The sequence below is a fragment of the Dromiciops gliroides genome, chromosome 1 (assembly GCF_019393635.1).
Source record: "Dromiciops gliroides isolate mDroGli1 chromosome 1, mDroGli1.pri, whole genome shotgun sequence".
In the NCBI taxonomy this organism is placed as follows: domain Eukaryota; kingdom Metazoa; phylum Chordata; class Mammalia; order Microbiotheria; family Microbiotheriidae; genus Dromiciops; species Dromiciops gliroides.
Genome location: NC_057861.1, coordinates 438,790,118 through 438,810,542, shown reverse-complemented (window position 1 = coordinate 438,810,542; position 20,425 = coordinate 438,790,118). Strand labels below are relative to the sequence as shown.

The 20,425-nt window shown below is 35.5% G+C and overlaps 1 protein-coding gene across 2 annotated transcripts in view; it reads left to right on the top strand.

The window, feature by feature from the left end:
- BDP1 (B double prime 1, subunit of RNA polymerase III transcription initiation factor IIIB) overlaps positions 1 to 20,425 on the top strand; it is a 96,773-nt gene that overhangs the window by 64,682 nt on the left and 11,666 nt on the right. For both annotated transcript variants that reach the window (XM_043965714.1, XM_043965720.1), the window contains 14 exons: positions 507 to 634; positions 866 to 1,070; positions 1,553 to 1,758; positions 3,117 to 3,504; positions 7,602 to 7,721; positions 8,561 to 8,597; positions 9,247 to 9,330; positions 10,630 to 10,855; positions 11,334 to 11,491; positions 14,225 to 14,363; positions 14,944 to 15,112; positions 16,495 to 16,561; positions 18,598 to 18,784; positions 19,401 to 19,608. In XM_043965714.1, the coding sequence (XP_043821649.1) occupies positions 507 to 634; positions 866 to 1,070; positions 1,553 to 1,758; positions 3,117 to 3,504; positions 7,602 to 7,721; positions 8,561 to 8,597; positions 9,247 to 9,330; positions 10,630 to 10,855; positions 11,334 to 11,491; positions 14,225 to 14,363; positions 14,944 to 15,112; positions 16,495 to 16,561; positions 18,598 to 18,784; positions 19,401 to 19,608 (2,322 nt within the window). The remainder of the gene's footprint in view (positions 1 to 506; positions 635 to 865; positions 1,071 to 1,552; positions 1,759 to 3,116; positions 3,505 to 7,601; positions 7,722 to 8,560; positions 8,598 to 9,246; positions 9,331 to 10,629; positions 10,856 to 11,333; positions 11,492 to 14,224; positions 14,364 to 14,943; positions 15,113 to 16,494; positions 16,562 to 18,597; positions 18,785 to 19,400; positions 19,609 to 20,425) is intronic.

The following is a 20,425-nucleotide window of genomic DNA, read 5'->3' as shown; positions in this document are numbered from 1 at the left end:
GTTAGTAAGTATTTAACAAATGCTTGCTTTTTGATTGTGTATGTCATAATCTTTTTTGTTTTTTTAATGAGGCAATTGGGGTTAAGTGACTTGCCCAGGGTCACACAGCTAGTAAGTGTTAAGTGTCTGAGGCCAGATTTGAACTCAGGTCCTTCTGAATCCAGGGCTGGTGCTCTATCAACTGTGCCACCTAGCTGCCTCTGCCATAATCTTTTTTTTTTTTAATTTTTTTTTTTTGGTGGGGCAATGGGGGTTAAGTGACTTGCCCAGGGTCACACAGCTAGTAAGTGTCAAGTATCTGAGGCCGGATTTGAACTCAGGCACTCCTGAATCCAGGGCTGGTGCTTTATCCACTGTGCCACCTAGCCGCCCCTGCCATAATCTTTTAAAGAAATTTAAGCCAGCAAATTTTATATGTAATATGCAAAGACTGTATAGTTTTAGTCCTTATTATTTTGGTTCAGATAATTCCTAGGTATATAACATGGCTTAACTTTGTTTTTTAGTCACGTTCTAAAATTGAAAGTGAAGTTGTACCTTCTGAAGTCTACAGTATGTGTGGAAGTAAGAATCAAGAGGTATCAGAGCAAAATTTGCAAGTTAGCAGAACTGAAATTTTAAATGAACAGATAAGGTGAGTTTGGCCTTGATATCATCAAAGAAAGTTTTAAACTTTAAAAATGTGACTTGCTAATTTTTTGTAGTTAATGTTAGCATGTGTATAATGTTTCATATAACTGTTTTTATATGGTCAATTTATTTCCAAACTTTTTATCATTGAATAATTTTGTTCCAAAATTATTTGCTATAAACAATTACTGCTGCCACTACTTTTACTCTTCTATTTTTTATTTTTAATTTAAAGCAAGGATAAAGATAAACCTCATGTTATCAGTCCAGCGCAGTTGAGAAGGAGCCGATTCCAAACAGCTAAGCCAAATTTGGGGAGGGTGTACAGAAAGAAAGAAGAACCTGAAACAGAAAAGATTGTGCCAAATAAAAATGACACAAGAAAAGCAGAAGATAAGTTGTTGCAACAAGGAGACTCTGATACCCACCAGTCTCTAAAAGTGAGATTTTTTTAAAAATTTACCTGACTCTACGCACTGATTTCATATCTTTTAAGAAAAGATATCAAAAGTCTTTGACTACGTCTTTTGTTTTGATAGCTTTTTAAAAAAATTAAAAGTTCCTTGTCAAATTATATTTTGAGAAACAGCTCAGACTTTAATTTACCATTGTTCATAGTAATTATGTAAGTGTTTTCAATTTTATTTTAGTATTTGCTTGTTGTAAGTCTATGCCTTTTAGAAAAATCTATTCTTTTTAGAGCCAACTAAGCACTATTGAGTACTTTTCTATCATGATCATGAAGGAGAGCATACTTTTGGGAGTCTTGTGCTTCTCTTCCAGGAAATTTAGGAACTTTGAGTGTTAAAACGATTCATGAATTCATTATGCATGTATTTTGAACAAGTTTAAATTGAGTGTCATGGCAAAATATAGAAACAATGTGATACTTAAAAGACTTTAAAAAAATTTCATATTTAAGGATAAAACAGAACTTCTGTCATCCCTGGGGATTGCAGCAAGAAAAGAATGTGTAGATTCCAGAGACTCTGCCTTGCCCAAGGAGTATAGTCAGTCAGAAAAATTGGATTCCTGTGACAGACAATTGGAATATGCTGGCCACAGTGGTGCAGGAGCTACTTCCTCATCCTCAGGTGTTGAAGAGCAATTTCTGAATAAATCAACAAGGTACAGTTTAATAACAAAATAATAACAATAGCAACAATAATAGCATTTATATAATGTTTACAGAGAATTTTACAACTGTCATTTCATTTGATCTTCACCACATCCTTGTAGGCAGGGGGATGTTATTATCCCCACTTTACAGATGAGGAAACATAGTTAAGTGAATTTCCCAGGATCACATGGTTAATAAGTATCTGAAGATCAATTTGAACTTGAGCCTTCCTGGCTCCGTGTCCAGTGCTCTGTGCAGTGCACTCACCTAGTTACTTCTAGTTTGATGTAGCATAACTTCTCTGATCAGAAAATTAAACATACCTCCTGCCTTTCATGAGTGCCTTTTATCTGATCCACTCATAGAGGAAAAGGATTCCTTATTTATTCATGTCAAGTCAGTTTCTTTTCTAAATTTTGATTACTCTTGCCCTTTTACATTAAGTTCTTTTCCAAGAAGGGATTTCTCTCTTATCAATGAATGAATATGAAATTCTTTTTTCCCCATCCCTGAGTGTAGGATGCATCTCATACATTTATGGAACCTGATCAGGCAGGAAATGTCCCCACAGACTAAAGTTAAACTAGGGAGAATAGGTAGTGTTGGGATGAGAATGGGGAAATGGAGAAACATGGCTCAGGTGCATTCTCCTGCCACATTCTAATGAGTGAAGCTGGAAGCCATTGACTCAGAGTTCAGAGATTATAACTCTACTAATGTTTTAGCTTCTTTTACCCTCTTCTGTTACAGAGATTAGATTGGAATAGTCCCCTTATGAATTTTTTAAAAGTACAGACTTTCTGTTCTTAAGTTCCTTTCCTTTTATCTTACCTCTTTTCTCAAATAATTGCTTGTTCCATTTTCTATTGGATGGAAAGGAGAAGCTAGCTCAGGATGAAAGCTTTGCTATGGGTTATCACATGTAGTTGATCAAAAATTGAATTTACTGCTAAATATGGAATAATAAGTTCTGACCAATGAAATTATATATATACATGTGTATATATATATATATTTTTTTTTTGGTGAGGCATTTGGGGCTAAGTGACTTGCCCAAGGTCACACAGCTAGTAAGTGTCAAGTGTCTCAGCCCGGATTTGAACTCAGGTCCTCCTGACTCCAGGGCTGGGGCTCTATCCGCTACGCCACCTAGCTGCCCCATAAATTATAATAATTATTATTTTTTTAATAAATTATAATTCTTAAAGGAAATAACCCATTAAAAAGCGTGGTGATAATTTTTGTTATTAAACTTATACTTCACATTAGTGTCCTTTATTGTTAACAAAACAATAATATAAATAAAACTGCCCTAAAAAGTTGTTTGTGTTTAGTGACCACAATATTTTTTTAAATGATCATTTAGATATACACAACAATCAAAAGAACCAGGTTGCCTGAAAAATACTGTGGGTCGAAGAATTGTTCCTTCCTCAACTCCTGAATGTGAGATGGATAATACTGACAGGAGAATGCAGCGGAAGTCTAAACAAAATTTCACCAAAGGACGTGGGTCCAAGCGTGTCCGTGGCAGGATTTCCAGGAAGGAACCTAGGAGCTCAAAGGCAGTATTAGTGACACTCCGAGCTTCTCAGGAAGAGGAAGAAGAGGATATAGAAGACCTTGAGTCTGAATATGAGGAAGAAAACTACCATCTTGCACCAGAAGAAGTCAACAAGGCACCAGTGTTTGTACCTATAGGGCTCCGGTCACCAGAACCGGTTTCTGCTCAAATTGAGGAAACCATGGAAGAGGTATTCAAAGTTTTTGATTTCTAGACATTGTGTTATTGCTTAGTTTTGTTTTGTTTTTATGTGACATTTTCTTCTGTGTAATTTAAGATTCTAAATGTGGGTTCTAATCTGTTCCCCCAGTTTTGGGGGAAACTGACTAAAATCACTGATAAAATGAGTTTAGGTTTTTAAGGGTTTATTGAAAGATAGAAAGAGAGATTGAGAACAGAATTCCAACAGCCTGGCATTCCTATCTTTCCTCAAATTTCCTGTGAAGTCCTCTGCCACCACCACCACCATCAAGTCAGGAACCCAAAAGAGACAGACCTCTCTGCGCAGGCCCTCCTTCCTCCTTCCTGTCCCCTCCCAGAAAATGGGAGGCTCCTCAAGTCGATTGGCTGGTAGCCTTGGTGGACAGTACCCATGCGCAAATGTTACTTCCTCACGCCAAGGAAAAGCCTCATGGCCTTGCCCTCTGAGGCATTCTTCTCATGGTGGAGCTTTCCTATAGTAAGTCTCCAGTAGGTGCTGTCATTCCAATCATTACACTTCTTTAGGTCATAGGATTTAAAAAACTTTTAAGTTGCCTCAGGCTAATTAAATCCATAAAAATAAGAAAGATGTCTGCACTCCCATGTGTACTGCTCAACTTTGTGGGCCAAGCACAATAATAATAGCAATAGACTATGAGAAGGGTGGGAGGAGGAACAGCTGTTTACACATGGGCATCAAAGCTCTCCGTTATAGCTGTGTTATGTAAAATACCCGTGTGGGTGTTTGTCATTATTTTTTGGAGCCCATTGGGTTGGGGCATAGTTGGGCCCAGTATGATCATACTTTTCTAGTTCCTTCAGTAAACCTGGGCCTCAACACTTTGTCCAGCCACAGACATCTCAGGATCCAGGGGTTGGAGCAAAGAATCCCTTGAGCCAGTGATTTTAATGACTGTTAAAACTCCAGAAGCTTACGAAACATGGCCAGGTTTTGATGGTAGCAGTGACAGTATAATAAACTGAGATCATTTAGCTCCAGGGTCTGACCAGAAGTAAAGGAATTACTCAAGAAACCAAGTTCCATTTGTGTCTGCAGCGTGCCTTTACTGTTCATTAGCAGGAATGATTAGTTTCTAAGGTTCCCCAGAAAGTTAAAGCATGGAAGCTTGAGAATGGCTGGAAAGCAATTAGGAAGAAGGCTAAAGCTAATTAGGAAGGAGATTAAAGTGGTGGTTACTGATGCTAAAATAAAAGAATCTTTCTGAGTGCTGCCAAAAATTCAGAGGACACCAATAAAGTTGGCAGAGAATTCATACTGAGGCATTAAAAAAAAAACACAGGTTAATTTGGCCTTTTACTTAGTAATTAATTTTGCTAAAATACAGCTATGTAGCATTGCACAGGAATTCATCAGATATACATTCTGCACTCAGACTTATTTTTGAGAGAAGAATAGCAAATTAAAATTAGTTACCTGTTAATAGGAAAACAAATTTCAAGGTATGTATGCCCTGGAGACTTTGTAGAATTATTCTGATTTCCTAGGACGTGAATAGCAGTTTGTCATAGTGATTGTCATTAAAGAAAAGTTTCTTTTGTATTCCATTTGCTAGGGCATGCAAATGTATAATATATTTTAGCTAATTCATCAAAAAGGGTTGAAACAAACAAAAAACTAACCTTTAGTGTTTCAAAATGCCCTATTCTCCAAACATCATGTATAACCGATGTTACTGTGCCTTGTGTTTTATAAAATGCTCAATTTTTTTAAAAAGTACCTTTACTTTTCATTTCATTTTAGCTTCAAAACAGCAAAAGGTTTATCCCCATTTTATAGGTAAGGAAACTTAGGCACAGAGAATTTATATGACTTGATTAGGCCTAGCACTTAATTCAATATGCTGATATTTTTACTTTTAATTATTAGGTCACATGGTCTGTAGAGACATCAGGTTAATGGGAAGAGAGCATTCAAGGTAGACCCTTGAGGGAAGCTTGTTCTGTTCTACATTCCCAATACAGCTGCCATCCAAAAGGCCACACAAGTCGTTAGAGAGTAGGGCCAGAAAATAATGACAAAAGAGAAGAGGGTGTAGTTGTAGTCATTATGTAAAAAAGTACCTCTAGTTGTGTTTTTAAAAAACTTTGCATTATTTCATATGAGTTTTTAGCATTTTTCTTTATACTCCTCAAATTTGAACTTCTTTATGTTGATGTAATTCCATTACATTGATATCCCACAGTTTGTTCAGCCATTTTCCAACTAGTTGTTTCCAGTTTTTCCTTGGATAATGAACTAGGACAGTAATAAACACCTTTATAATAATAATAATAATAATAATAATAATAAAAGCCACCTTTATGCAGAGGAAAAAAGAGAGAATAAGGTGTCAGGGACTTAAGTTTAGGTAAGATTACTGGTAATGTTTAGGAAATTTTCTTATTGGCCAGTACACCGTCACGTATACTAAATAAGGATTATTATCTTTCAATCCCTTAGCTATGAGTATGGCATATTGGTTTAGGTTGGTCAACATTTTATTTTCTGTATGTGTTGCGTCTCCCTACCAAACTATGAACTTTAAAAAGAAATGTTTGGGGTCAGCTAGGTGGCACAGTGGATAAAGCACTGGCCCTGGATTCAGGAGGACCTGAGTTCAAAGCCAGCCTCAGACACTTGACACTTACTAGATGTATGACCCTGAGCAAGTCACTTGGCCCTCACTGCTCCACAAAAAAAAAAGAAAGAAAAGAAATGTTTTTATTGATATCTTGTTTTTTGGGATGCTTTTATACCACAGTCATTTTCCAAAAATAATTCCCACTTGTTCCCCTCCTTTGTAACTAATTGCCTGAAATTAGGGACCATATCTAAAAACATATGAATCATAATATACACATAATCATCCTAATCTGTCATCAAAGAAGAAAAATGTGTTTTATCATTGCCTTCTGTGACCAAGATGGGTCATCCTATTCAGCTGTGTTCAAAGTTATTTTAAATTTTATTATTAAAGTAATTTTGTATAGTATACTCGTGATTCTACTTTCCCCATTCTGTAATGGGGAATCCATATTTTTCTGATTCAAATCATCATTTCTTAAGAGTACAGTAATATTCCATTATATACATATACAACAATTTATTGAGTTGATGTCCAGTTAGTAGATATATCCAATGGCATCAAAGGGGTTCAAATAGGTTAGTGACTTTTCTTGCACAATTCCAAATTTTTTCCAGAATTGTTGGAACACTAAAAAGCTTTTCTAACAGTATATTAGTATGACTTTCTTCCCATAGTCCCTTCAGACCCCTTCTAAAGCCTCCATTTGTGACTTTTATCATTTGGACTAATTTAGTGGTTTGTAAGATGGTATTTGAGAGTTTGTAAAATTTGCATTTCTTTTATTACTAGCAATCATGATTTTTTTCATGTTTGTTGGTACTTTACATTTCTTCTTTTGAGAACTGTTTAGATCCTTTGACCATTTATCTGTTGGGCAATTGCTCTTAGTGTTATATTTGTTAATTCCTTATATATATATATATATATATATATATATATAGGTTATCAGATATTTGATAGAAGGTTTCTTTTTCCTGCTTTACAGTTTCTCCTATTACCTTGATTTTGTTTGTGCAAAACTTTTAAACTCTTTAATCAAAATTATTTGTTTTACCTTTTGTTTGTTTCTTTTTTTGGTGGGGCAGTGAGGGTTAATTGACTTGGCCAGGGTCACACAGCTAGTGTCAAGTGTCTGAGGTCAGATTTGAACTCAAGTCCTCCTGAATCCAGGGCTGGTGCTTTATCCACTGCGCCACCTAGCTGCCCCTGTTTTATCTTTTGTGATATTTTTTCTCTCTCATTTGGTTATGTATTTTCTCCCACCTATAATTTTGAAAGGTTTCTTGTTCCATTGTCCTTTAATTTCTTATAATATGACCCCTTTAAATTCATGTCACTTACCCATTTGTAGTTTATGGTGGCTTATGATGCCATATAAGCAACTAATTGAAAAGAGGTTAAATTAAATTCTCAAGTGAAACATGAAGTTTTCAAGTTTAGTATTGTTAAATTTTTGTAGTCTTGCAAATGAAATAATAAAATGTTTTCATTTCTACAGCTTGAAATTTCTGTGAATGTCCCAGATGTACCATGTATTACTCTTGCTGAACATCTCCTTCCCAATGTAACTGTGTCAAATGAAGGACTGCATCAGGAAGAAAATCTGAATGCCTCAGTTGTAAGTATATACTTGAATTTGTTACCTTTACTTCATTTATAGGCATTCAAAAATAACTGGAGTAGTATTGTTATGAATATCTACATACAAAAAAAGTAGTTAATGACATGTAAAATTGAGACTAATAATACCAGTGATAATTAGGTAGGTACTACATGCAGGTAGGTACTACATTCAGGTTTCTTTGTAACCCTGCTGTGTAGTATTTACCTGACCAGTGCTAGTGCAAGTTGTATCACTTGTATTCATCACTCTATTCTATCTTAAATGAAGGCCCTTCCTCTCCTTTCCCCCAATATTTTAATAATTCCTTGATTCCAATTTTAATGAATTAATGCCAGTTTTTAATTGTTAATAATATATTTTTTCCAAGCCATTTGGAAGTCACATTAATTATTTTACATTAACCTTAGTCATTAAAGACTTGGAGTTATGGATTTTAATTTCTATTTCTAGACTTTGTAACATTTATTTTGTATTAGTATATGTGTCAATCTATCTTTTCAAAAAGGACCCTTTCAGACTTGTTTTTATTTAGAATGTAGCTGATAGGAGAGATGCCCTAAGAGATGAAGAAGAAGGAAAGACACGAAGGATAAGAGATGCTAAGAGGTTTCATCCGTGGGCATGGTTAGTACAAGGATACAAAGAAAGAGGAAAAATAGGAATAGGGAATACTTTTATTTTTCCCTACTTGTAATTTCATGAATAATGATAAAAAAAAAGAAAATCAAGCTTTAGAATTATCAAAAGCAACTCCATGCCTGATTGCACCCTGTCAGGTGCTAAACTAATGCTTGGGGAGATAATTTAGTTCACATTTTTTTCCTCTCTTTTAGGAAATTACTACCATTGATTATCCTCATGAAGAAACAGGTAACTTTTAACAGGGAAACTAATTAAGTAATTGTTGGTAAATTTCAGTGATTGAGTGATGGAAGGTGGTGAAGGATTCTCTAGTGGATTGAACCAAAGGAGTGAATGCTTTTTTTAAAAGAATTATATGTTCTTTTCTGATAGTCTAGTAGGTGAAGGAATAAATAAGCATTTATAGAGGACCTACTATGTATCCAGCATATTTTGTTTTTTTTTTAACATAGATGAAAGGATATTGTCATACCAAATAGTTATTTGATACTATCAAGAGATATCTTTTCAAAGGAGTACAATGACTTTTTCAGTAATAGATTAGATTGATCAAATAATTCATGGTCTCATTTTGATATTTCTAGTATTTCTTTGTAAGATGTTGATAGTAGTATAATAAAAAAGGGAGAGTATCTTCAAATAGATTCTTTTGGGGGGGGGGGCAATGGGGTTAAGTGACTTGCCCAGGGTCACACAACTGGTAAATGTCAGGTGTCTGAGGTCAGATTTGAACTCAGGTACTCCTGAATCCAGGACCAGTGCTTTATCCACTGCGCCACCTAGCTGCCCCCAAATAGATTCTTTAAAAAGTAAATTTAAATAAACTTTGGTGTCTACAATGATTCTTTTATTCACAGTTGGGTAATTTGGTTTATAGGTATCAATGATGGAAGCACAGAAGCTGCCATAGCTTTACTTACAATGGGAAATCAGATGTTGCAGTCAGAGACCAGTACTGAAGGTAAGAACAAGAAGGAAAAAAACAAGATAGGTTTTGGAGGGGGGGGGAAGGGGAGAAAGCACTTCCTCAAAAAAACCTATTCCTCCATTTTAACCAAAAATGAAATTGTAGGCTTTCATATATCAAAAACATTTTTACTACTAAGACTTTATCAGGAGCATGCATTTTGGGTTGTTTTTCTAGTAATGGTAATATACAGTAGTTTTTCAGCAGTTTATATCTCCTGTAGTAGCCAGCAGTATGGACTGTCAGCTGTGTAATAATAGCATTTCTTTTGAATGTGATGTTGGCCCATGGAAAGAGGCTACTTCTACACTTGAAACGTCTTTGCTTAGATTTTTTTGGACAGCAGCAACTGTTCAGTGTTTATTACGGAAGTAAATCTGTAATCATAATCATCTTGGCCCAGCTCCATCCTAGACTTGCCCAGGGTTACACAGCTAGTAAGTGTCAAGTGTCTGAGGTTGGATTTGAACTCAGGTCCTCCAGAATCCAGGGCTGGTGCTTTATCTACTGTGCCACCTAGCTGTCCCCCTCTATCCCATTCTTTTTGCCATTCTTTATAATTAAGTACTCACAAGGTATATATAACCACATGTACCTACATACTTGGATGTACTTAATTCCTTTAGTTAATGAATTTTGCAGGAGTAGAGAATTCTGGAGCTGTAGAGTACCACAAAGATCATCTAATCTAACCTGATAGTATAGATGTGGACCCTGAGGCCTAAAGAGGGACTTGCATAAGGTCACACAGCTAGTATAAGAGCTGAGACTAGAACCCAAATCTTCTGACTCATGGACACTTCTTTTCATCGTAAACTTTCAGGATGTTTGTTCATTTTTAAAAAATACTAATTTAAATAAAGATGCATTATTTTTTCTTACAAATGTATTGTAATACTTTCTAGATTCATTAAGAGAATATGTAAAGGCTGAGTTCTTCACAGATTCATTCAATTAAGATAGTATTAGATTTTCTCATGCGATTTTACAATCTCCAATAGTATCAAGTTTGTCATTTAAATACCTATCTTGAGACTCATCTAAATAGGATTTTGTTATGGGCAGCATGAAGGATTCCTTAGGAACCATTTTCACCTAAATATATATTTGTTCTGCTCATACCCAGGCCATGTTTTCATTATATGAAAATTGTTAAAGTTACATCTTTAAATGTAATTAATTCTTCATCATATAGGGCTAATAAATAAGAAGGAATTATATTGCTATATCGAATAAAATCCATTTGAAAATCTCTTTGTCGCTTTCATTTCTTCTTCTGTTTTCATACAATAGGAATAGTATGTGTGCTTCCTGAAGATAACTTACGGAGCCATATTTCTACTTCCAACCCAGAGAACTGTGACCACAGGGTTCTTCTTGAACATCAAGTGCTTTCTTCACCAGTCCCTAGTACATTGCTTACAACACTGGATGAAAATAAGAGTGTATCAGAGGAGCAAAGTACTGGAAAAGAAATGAACATACCTGGGCAAATAAAGGAAATTTCTCCACCTTCCAGGTTAATTTCTTGGATTTTTCTTTTTAGATCTAGTTTCTTTTGACCGGTAGTATAACAAAATGTAAATTACAATGTCATTTAAAAACACAATTTTAAATTAACTGCCTTAATATACCAGATACTGTTGACGTATATTTAATCATAAAATACAAATCAGAATGAGAATTGGTGGTACTAGTTTCTTAATTTTGAAAAAAAAGCAGTTGGTTTCTAATTAACATTTCACATTGATGATGTATTATGGTATGTTTGAGCCTTTGTGGAAACTTATTTAAACTTACCTAAAGTAGTTAAAATATTTTATGAACATTGAACCAAACCTTCTCCCTTACCTGTTTACTCCTTGCTAGTAAGTTTGTCATTTGGAAACTGATTAATTGATTTAGACTAATAAGATTAATGTATTTATGGTACAGTAAGATATAGCAGCATCTTTGAAAGATCTATAATTAATTTCTGTTTTTCTTCCTTTCTGTAGTAGCCAACCTTCTAAAAAGACAAGCTCATTGAGAACAAGAAGCAGATTTCCTAAACCTAAGCCAAACCTTAGTAAAATACTTGGGAAAGATAGACATGTTCGTCGGAAAGTTACTAGTCTTCCTGAAACTGTGGATCAACAGGTCGATATCCAGAGTGGTGAGTATTGTGGTTCTTTTTGTAGGATTTGGAGGTGCTTTTGGCCCCACATATAAGTTTATGGCATAGCATTATTTGAAATGGAATATTATATCTGGTGAGAATCTGCTTTCTACCCTTTGACTTTAGTTTATCTTTCTGATCTTTAATTTACAGGGTTTCTCATATTGAAAGGCAGCATTTATGTTTCCTCCTAAATCTTTTTGGGTGGCTAAAAATTCTCAGTTTCTTATTTCTTGTTTAATTGTGTTTCTAGTTTTATTCTCATCCTGGTCACATTCCGTTGAACATATTCTAGCTTAACACTGTTTTTGCTAAAACAGTGTATACAGAACTGACCGAAATATTCCAGATGTGTTTTGACTAGTACAGAATTCAGTGGGACTATCTCCTCTTTCTGTTAATGTAGCCTGAGATGACATTAGCTTCATTGGCTGCTGCTTCAAGTTTTTCACTCATATTTAGTTTGCAGTTTATAAAAACCTAAGGTCCTTTTCATACAGTCACATCTCCCACATAGACTATTTGCTTCTTTGAATTCTAAGTATATTAAGAGTAGCATAAATAGGTTTCAGAATGAGAGCAATAAGAGATATTGCTGACATGGAGAATTCTTTGTTCAGTTCTGGCTACCACATTTAAGGTATGATTTTTTTTTTTCTTTTTCTTTTTAAAATTTTTTTGAGAGGCAGTGGGGGTTAAGTGACTTGCCCAGGGTCACACAGCTAGTAAGTGTTAAGTGTCTGAGGCTGGCTTTGAACGCGTGTCCTGAGTCCAGGGCCGGTGCTTTATCCACTGCGCCACCTAGCTGCCCCCTAAGGTATGATATTAACAAGCTAGAGCAGAAGAGGCCATCCAGGATGTTGAGAGCACTGGAGAATATGCCATATGAGGGTCAGTTGAATGAACTTGGGGAACATTTACCTTAGAGGAAAAAAAAAAAACTTTAGGAGGAACAAAATGAAACCTACATTTGTGTCTATGCAACTTCTCTCCAGTGGTCCTGAGTTCAAACCTTCTGAAGGTATGCAGAACAAGTCAAGAATAAAAGGAATAAAATATATGGCCCCTCTTCTACATGACAGCCCATATATATATATATACATATATACATACGTGTGTGTATGTATGTGTGTGTGTGCATGTGAATAGTGAATATCACAATTCTCTCCTCACTCCAGTCTATCCTCCACTCAGCTGTCAAAGTGATCTTCCTAAAGCACTGAATATATCACTCTCCTATTCCCTTTCTCCCATTTCCCTTCCCCCCACCCACCTTAGTAAACTCCTTTGGCTACCTATCACCTCTAGGTTTAAATATAAAATTATTTATAAAATAAATATAAACATAAATACAAACCCTTCATTGAAATATTAAGCCATCACATCTTACCTATCTATTCTCTGAGTTCTTTGAAATTTGCTTTTTCTCTTTTAATCTTTTACGATGTCTTGGAGGGGCAGCTAGATGGCGCAATGGATAAAGCACCGGCTCTGGATTCAGGAGTACCTGACATTTGACACTTACTAGCTGTGTGACCCTGGGCAAGTCACTTAACCCTCATTGCTCCCCCCCCCCCCCCCCGCCTCCCCAAAAAATGTTTTGGTCACTTCCTCCTGAGGTTATGGTTAATTTTTGCTTTGCCAGTGATTTCCTTCATACTGTTCAGTATTAGGTCAAAAACAGCCGTTCTGCCTTCATTACTTTTACCTTCTAACTGAAGGAATTTTAAGCAAGGCAAAGTGATTTGTGAGGAAAACTAGATAATATCAATTTTAAGATAGTAAATAAACATAGACATCTAGATATTGTTTTCTTTCGATATGTCAAGTAATGGAGATTTTGTTAGAGTCTTTTCTTTCTTCTTTTTTTTTTTTTTTTTTTGTGGGGCCATGGGGGTTAAGTGACTTGCCCAGGGTCACACAGCTAGTAAGTGTCAAGTGTCTGAGGCCGGATTTGAACCCAGGTACTCCTGACTCCAGGTCCGGTGCTTTATCCATTGTGCCACCTAGCTGCCCCCTGCTCGAGTCTTTTAAGAGGGTAATGTCAAGAGAGCTCTGGAGTTTGACTAGTAAGACCTGGCATAAGTCTTCTCTGACCCTCAGTTTATTAACCTGTGAATAGAGGATAATGATACTTCTTTTTTTTTTTTGGTGAGGCAATTGGGGTTAAGTGACTTGCCCAGGGTCACACAGCTAGTAAGTGTTAAGTGTCTGAGGCCGGAATTGAACTCAGGTCTTCCTGAATCCAGGGCCGGTGCTCTATCCACTGCGCCACCTAGCTGCCCCATGATCCTTCTTTTTCATAGTATTTTTGTAAAGATCATATGAGTAAATGCATATTAAATGACTGATAAACTCACTAAAAATGATATACATAATTGTTAAATTTTGTCTTTTAACTATGGTTTTCGGTGTTATATTTTACAGGATGGGTTTTAAAATGGAATTGTTTAAACTGGGTTGGAGTTACCAGTGAGACACAATATACAGCACAATATATTATTCAGATTTAGAGCTCAGTAATGTGATTGGCTGTTGTCATTCTTTTTCCCCCTTTGTGAATAATACATCAGTATTTATTGTTTAGGAATTGTTTAGGAGAGCTGCTGATTGAGTAAGTTATGTTGGTAGGAATTTAATCAAGAATGTGGTTTTAGTTATAAGGCATCTTATTTTGCACAATATGTTGAATGGCTTACTCTTTTTTTTTTTTTAAACCGGGATGTATAGCTTCCAAAGAAGCCGTTTTGGAAGATACAAACCTAGAATCAAAGATTATGACAGATGGCATGATGCAGACTAGCATGCTGACAGATCTACACAGCTTCAGAGGCACTGATGATGGCAAAGAAGTCAACCAAATGGAAAGGTAAACAGAAGGAGGGAACTCCATTTAGATGCTATAGACTGCTAAGAGGCACAGGAGATAGAGTACTGAACCTAGTCAGGAAGACCTAAGTTCAGAGCTAGCTCCAGACACCTACTAGCCGTCTGACCCTGGGCAAGTCACTTAACCTCTGTTTGACTCAGATTCCTTAACCGTGAAATGGGAATGAAAATAGCACATACCTCCCAGAATTGTCATGAGATTCAAATGAGCACTTTGCAAATTTGAAAGTGCTAAGTAAATGCTGGCTAGCTATTGTTAGCAATATTTGTAAAATGGCATGATTTTTCCAAGCTTCTGTATTGATGAAAATATTGTTTTATAGGTTAAAAATAAATAATTGGACTTCTATAAAAATAATTGGTTATCTGTTGTATAGTAGAAATGCCATTGAACTGTGACCAAAGGTACCCCATTTGTAATCCTGGTTTTGCCACTTGGTAGCTGTGTGACTTTGGGGAAATCACTGAACTTCCCTGAGCCTCATTTTTCTCAGCCTCTATGCCAACAAAGTTCTGTGATTTTATACCTATTTTTCTATATATTTTTTTTTTACTTTCAGAGAAGAAAACCAGAACAAGGAATCTCAAGAGGCTCAAGTGGTATCTCCCTCCTCTATACTAACCAAGACCAGTTCATATGACATCAGCTATAATGTCACTAATACTCCTACAGGAGAATTTTCTAGTCATGATGATGGAAACAATTTATTAATGACTCATTTTGCCCAGGTAAAAGAACATTTAGTCTTTCCTTTTATCCTGAACTCCTTTCAAACTCCAGATCATTTTACTGTGATAAAATTTTGTTAAAATATGAACACTTTCCCTGTCTTTTAGTCCTAGAAATGAAATAGCAGATGTTCAGTTAATGCTAGTAATTAGTTTTATATTGAAGTGCTTTGAATCTGGTAATGGCAGAATGGAAGTACCATAACATTCCTCTTTTAAACACTTACATCTGGATTTAACTTTTGGCTTTGATTGATTGAGAGATTTTGTAGTTGGGATGTATAAAGGTAAGCATGGATGAGAAGGAGTTGAAAGGTATTTGCTAAAAAGAACAAATAGACTAAAGTACTCACTCACCTTTCTTTTCTCCCACTTTCCTTCTGAACATCACACAATTAGTACCTGTTAAATTGATTATTAAATGTGTGGAGACTTGCCAAGGTCAGATTCTTATTTGTTGCACATGATTATTCATTTATATGCTTAAAAAATTACCCTATAGCCAGTTCTTTGTATTTATAGGTCCATCTACCAAAACATGGAAATTTCTATGTAGAACACTTCTTTGTAGTGATATTCATGGGAGTAAGATATTACTCATTTGGGTAATTGAGTTTGCAACCTATCACAATCTTAGGAAGTGCTTATATTTTAATGTTCCAACAGAAAGAAAACACACATACACTCACACTCATACACATAACAAATTCCTATAAATTCTTGGCCTTCTCTGTACTTGAACTGTTTTTTGTTTTTTCTAACTTCCTGTATGTTTGGGGCGAACCTGAACCTCATTTCTCTCATACCTTATCTATGACACAGCTCCTGGTATTTACAGATTGAGTAGCACCTCCGTGGCAGGTTGACCTGTCACTTTCTCTGTCCTCTCTGTGTTACACCCAGAGCATACTATCTATCTACTAATTTACGTTTTTAATAATGTGACTCTTGTCAAAGGCTAATGACCATATGCTAGAGGCTGGCTGAGAAGCAAGTTTCTTTCTCCATATAACTTTTTTCTCTAACAAGTTGGTACTTGTTATGCAGAAGAGACAAGGTTAAGGATCACTATCTAAATGATTTCATTAGATTATAAATTATTTGGGTGATGTAGTCACCTACTTAGGGTGAAAACACTTCAGTTTTCACTCCTAGGTCTCTTCCTATGTGTCTGTGCATGTGCATATGCATGCGCGCACGCGCACACACACACAAACACACACACAATTAAATAAATGCAAAACATTGGCAAAGCTGAAGATTTAAAACTTTTTTAAGATTTCAAAATATTTGGGGTTCATATAATTCCATGAATCCAAGTCTAATGCCTGTTCATTGTTTCAAGTTGTCCTAAAATAATCTTTCATTTTGAATTTTTATAGCAATGTATATTGAATAGTGCTACAAAAGCTGAGCAACAGAATGTAATTGTTCCAGATGACATAGCAGGTATGGTATACAACTCCTATAAAGTGATTTTTGTTATTGTTTGTTTTTCAGTTGTGTTAAACTCTTTGTGAAACCTTTTTTTGAGGGGAGGGTGGTGACAGATACTGGAATGGTTTGACATTCCTTCTCTAGCTCATTTTACAGATGAGGAAACTTAGGCAAACAGGGTGAAGTGACTAGCTCAGGATCACACACATAGTAAGTGTCTGAGGTTGGATTTGAACTCAGGTCTTTCTGAATTAAGGTCCAGCTTTCTTTCTGTAGATACCCTATGTATAAAGTGATGTGTCACCCATATTTTTATCCTGATATTTTACCCTTATTGGGCCCATTAAAAACAAAATTTTTTCATTCTTAAAGACCTATTTTTTGTAAATGTTGAAGTGAGTTTTAAATCAGAAGACTTAAATTTCCCTCCTCATAGTGGATCATCTTTCTTTTTTTAACTATTTAATTTTCTTCCCCAATTACATATAAAAACAATTTTTAATATTTGTTTTTTAAAGTTTTTCAGTTCCAAACTCTTTCCTTCTCTCCCTCATTGAGAAGGCAAACAATTTGAGATAGATTATACATGTGCAGCCATGCAAAACATTTTCCCATGTTAGTCATGTTGTAAAAGAAAACAAAGACAAAAAACCCCAAGAAAAATTATGCTTTGATCTGCATTCACACGCTATTCTTTTTTTGGGGGGGGGGGCAAAGGAGGTTAAGTGATTTGCCCATGGTCACACAGCTAGTAGGGTCAAGTTTCTGAGGCAGAATTTGAACTCAGGTCCTCCTGAATCCAGGGCTGGTGCTTTATCCACTGCACCACCTCTATTTGTTCTTTCTCTGGAGATGGAGAACATTTTTTATCATGTCTTTCAGAATTGTCTTGGATCATTTTAATTGCTGAGAATAGCTAAGTCATTCACAATTGATTATTATGCAATATTGCTATTAATGTATACAGTGTTCTCTTGGTTTTTCTCATTTCACTTTGCATCAGTTCATGTAAGTCTTTCCTGTTTTTTTCTGAGAGCATCCTGCGCTTCATTTCCTATAGCACAATAATGTTCCATCACAATTATACACAAGAACTTGTTTAGCCATTCTCCAATTGATGGACATCCTTTCAATTTCTAATTCTTTGCCACCACAAAAAGGGCTGCTATAAATAGTTTTGTGCACATAAGACTCCCCCCCCCCCTTTTAAAACCTCTCTGAGGATACAGAGTTAGTAGTGGTATTACTTGGTCAATGGGTATGCATGGTTTTATAGCCCTTTGGGCATGGTTCCAAATTGCTCTATAGGACGATTGAATCAATATATAACTTCACCGACAGTGCCTTAGCATCTCAGTTTTCCTACATCCCCTCCAACATTTTTCACTTTCCTTTTCTGTCACATTAGCCAATCTGTTATGTATGGGGTAGTAGCTCAGAGTTGTTTTATTTTGCAATTCTATAATCAGTAGTGATTTAGAGTATTTTTTTTCACATAACTATTTATAGCTTTGATTACTTCACTTTGAAAACTACCTGTTCATATATTTTGACCATCTGTCAATTGAGGAATGGCTCTTATTCCTATAAAGTTGACTCAGTTCGCTATATATTTGGGAAATGAGGTCTTTATCAGAGAAACTTGCTGTAAAATTTTTTCACAGTTAGGATTACTGTATATTTCACTCTATTCTATTTTCCCTGTTTATCCTACTCACTCTCTCTCCTTTCACACTGTCCATTCTCAAAAGTGTTTTGCTTCTGACTGCTGTTTCCCCCAACCCAACCTCCCTTCTGTTTGAGTCCTCCCTTCCCCCCATTCTCTTATCCCTTTCCCTTCCAACTTTATTATATGGTGATATAGATTTCTATACCCAGCTGAATGTGTATGTTATTCCCTCTCTGAGCCAATTCCAATCATCTTTCTTTTTGAAATAACATCATTTGTACTTTGTGTGAACCTTTGTGCTAAGGCTAATTTGAATTATAAGAAAATTGCCAATACATCCTAGTTCAGATTTCCATTACTAACTCTTAAATTTTAATAGTGAATCTGGTTGCTGCTGATCATCAAGGAGAAGAGGAGGAGCAGACATTCATTTTAACTCTGGTGGAAATCCCCACAGACGCAGCAGAGCAATTTACTGGTTTGTCTGATTCATTAACTTCTGGAGCTCTGCTACCAGCACCCATATTGGTCAAATCAGTGAATAGAGAAGAAAGGGGAGACTTAAGGTAAATTAGGAAAAATGCTATTTTTGCTGAATTTTTTGGGAAGAAATTAACAAATTGGTTTTTAAAATGGAATGAGCTTAGTTGAAATTCTATTTGTTGTTATCCTAAATATTTTACTTTAGCTTCTGGATGGACATTTAGAGAGTACATGGATTGTGACCATTCTCATATTTGGTAAAAAAGCCATTTGGTTGTTGATATTTTGTTATACATTCTTATTCTGATTTCTCATGAAAAATGTTAGATTTTCCTGTAACCTAGTTATGAGTTCACTTACTTAATATATAGGATGGCCCAAAAGTCTTATTGCAACTTTAAGCTACCGAAGCTTAAAACTACATTAAAATTTTTGGGACTTTTTTATATAGTCTTTGACAAATGATATTAGAAATCTAAATGTTAGAGATATTTAAGTTAAATCTTTTAATTTTGAAGATGAAGTTATTAAATATTTCAGATTTTAAATCCAATACATAAAAATTCAAGTTGAGATCAGGCCTTAAATATGAACATAATTTGAAAGTAGAATTTAGTGCATAATTTGTCATTGTTTTTCATTGGGATGACACTTAGAGCACATTGTAAAATTCTAAAATCCAATTTATTTTAAATGCAGCTTGAATTTCCCAGTTGTTGAAGATGCCACACATTTATCTAGTTATGGAAATAGTGTACAGCCATTTCCTGAAAAGCCCCCAGCTGATTTGGATCTGACATTTGGTGAAACACTTGTTTGCGGACTTGAAGAAAGCAATAGTTTTGTTGCTCCTACAACACTTAGTGTTTCCACTTTAGGAGATGATTGTCAGAAAATCACCTCTGAGGTAAGAGAACTGTTAAGGACTGGAGGTAACCATATTCTGTCATCCCTTTTTCTGTTTGGATTTTGAAATCTACCAAATACATGGAGAGACAAAAGTAAATAGTATTTACTACAGCTATAAGGAAAACTCAAAACCTGAAAGGACCATATAAATGTCAGGTATCGTTATTAGATGTTCATGCATATGGAGCAAATAATGCAAAAGGAACCTTCTCAAAGGAAAATTTGAAGAGCAATAATCTCTCTCCAGTAGAAGACAAATTAACATAATATTTGGGTTTCCCTGAAAGGTGAATTAAATAATAAAGATGTGAAATCTCATATATGTCTCTGCACAGCTGTACTGAGGGTTGTATCTATACTATTTATTGGTTTGTATACTAGTACAAACAATCTGAGCTAATCAAGGAAGTGTATAAGAAAAAGAGAAAATGGTTTCGCCATTAGTTAAGCCCAAGGGAAGCATGGTGGATCAGTTGTTAGATGGACTTGGGAAGGACGTGGACAAGAATCCCGAGGATGGGCAGGTATAAATGGGTTGCAGTGTGCATCATTGGGAACTCCTTTCTCAATAAGATCACAGATCCATTTGAGTGTCTGAGTACTATTAACTGATATTTCTTTAACTAGTGATAGAACATTCTGAGCATTCAGAGAATCAAGAAAGTGGGGAGGAATTAATTGTTTGATGAGGAAATGTGAAAATATTAAATGGCTTGCTTTGATAAATTTCAGTTACATGAAATGAGTAGAGATAAGCCTTGAGACATATCCTTATAGTGCCCAGACTTTCATATCATTCTCCATTTCTTGTTGAG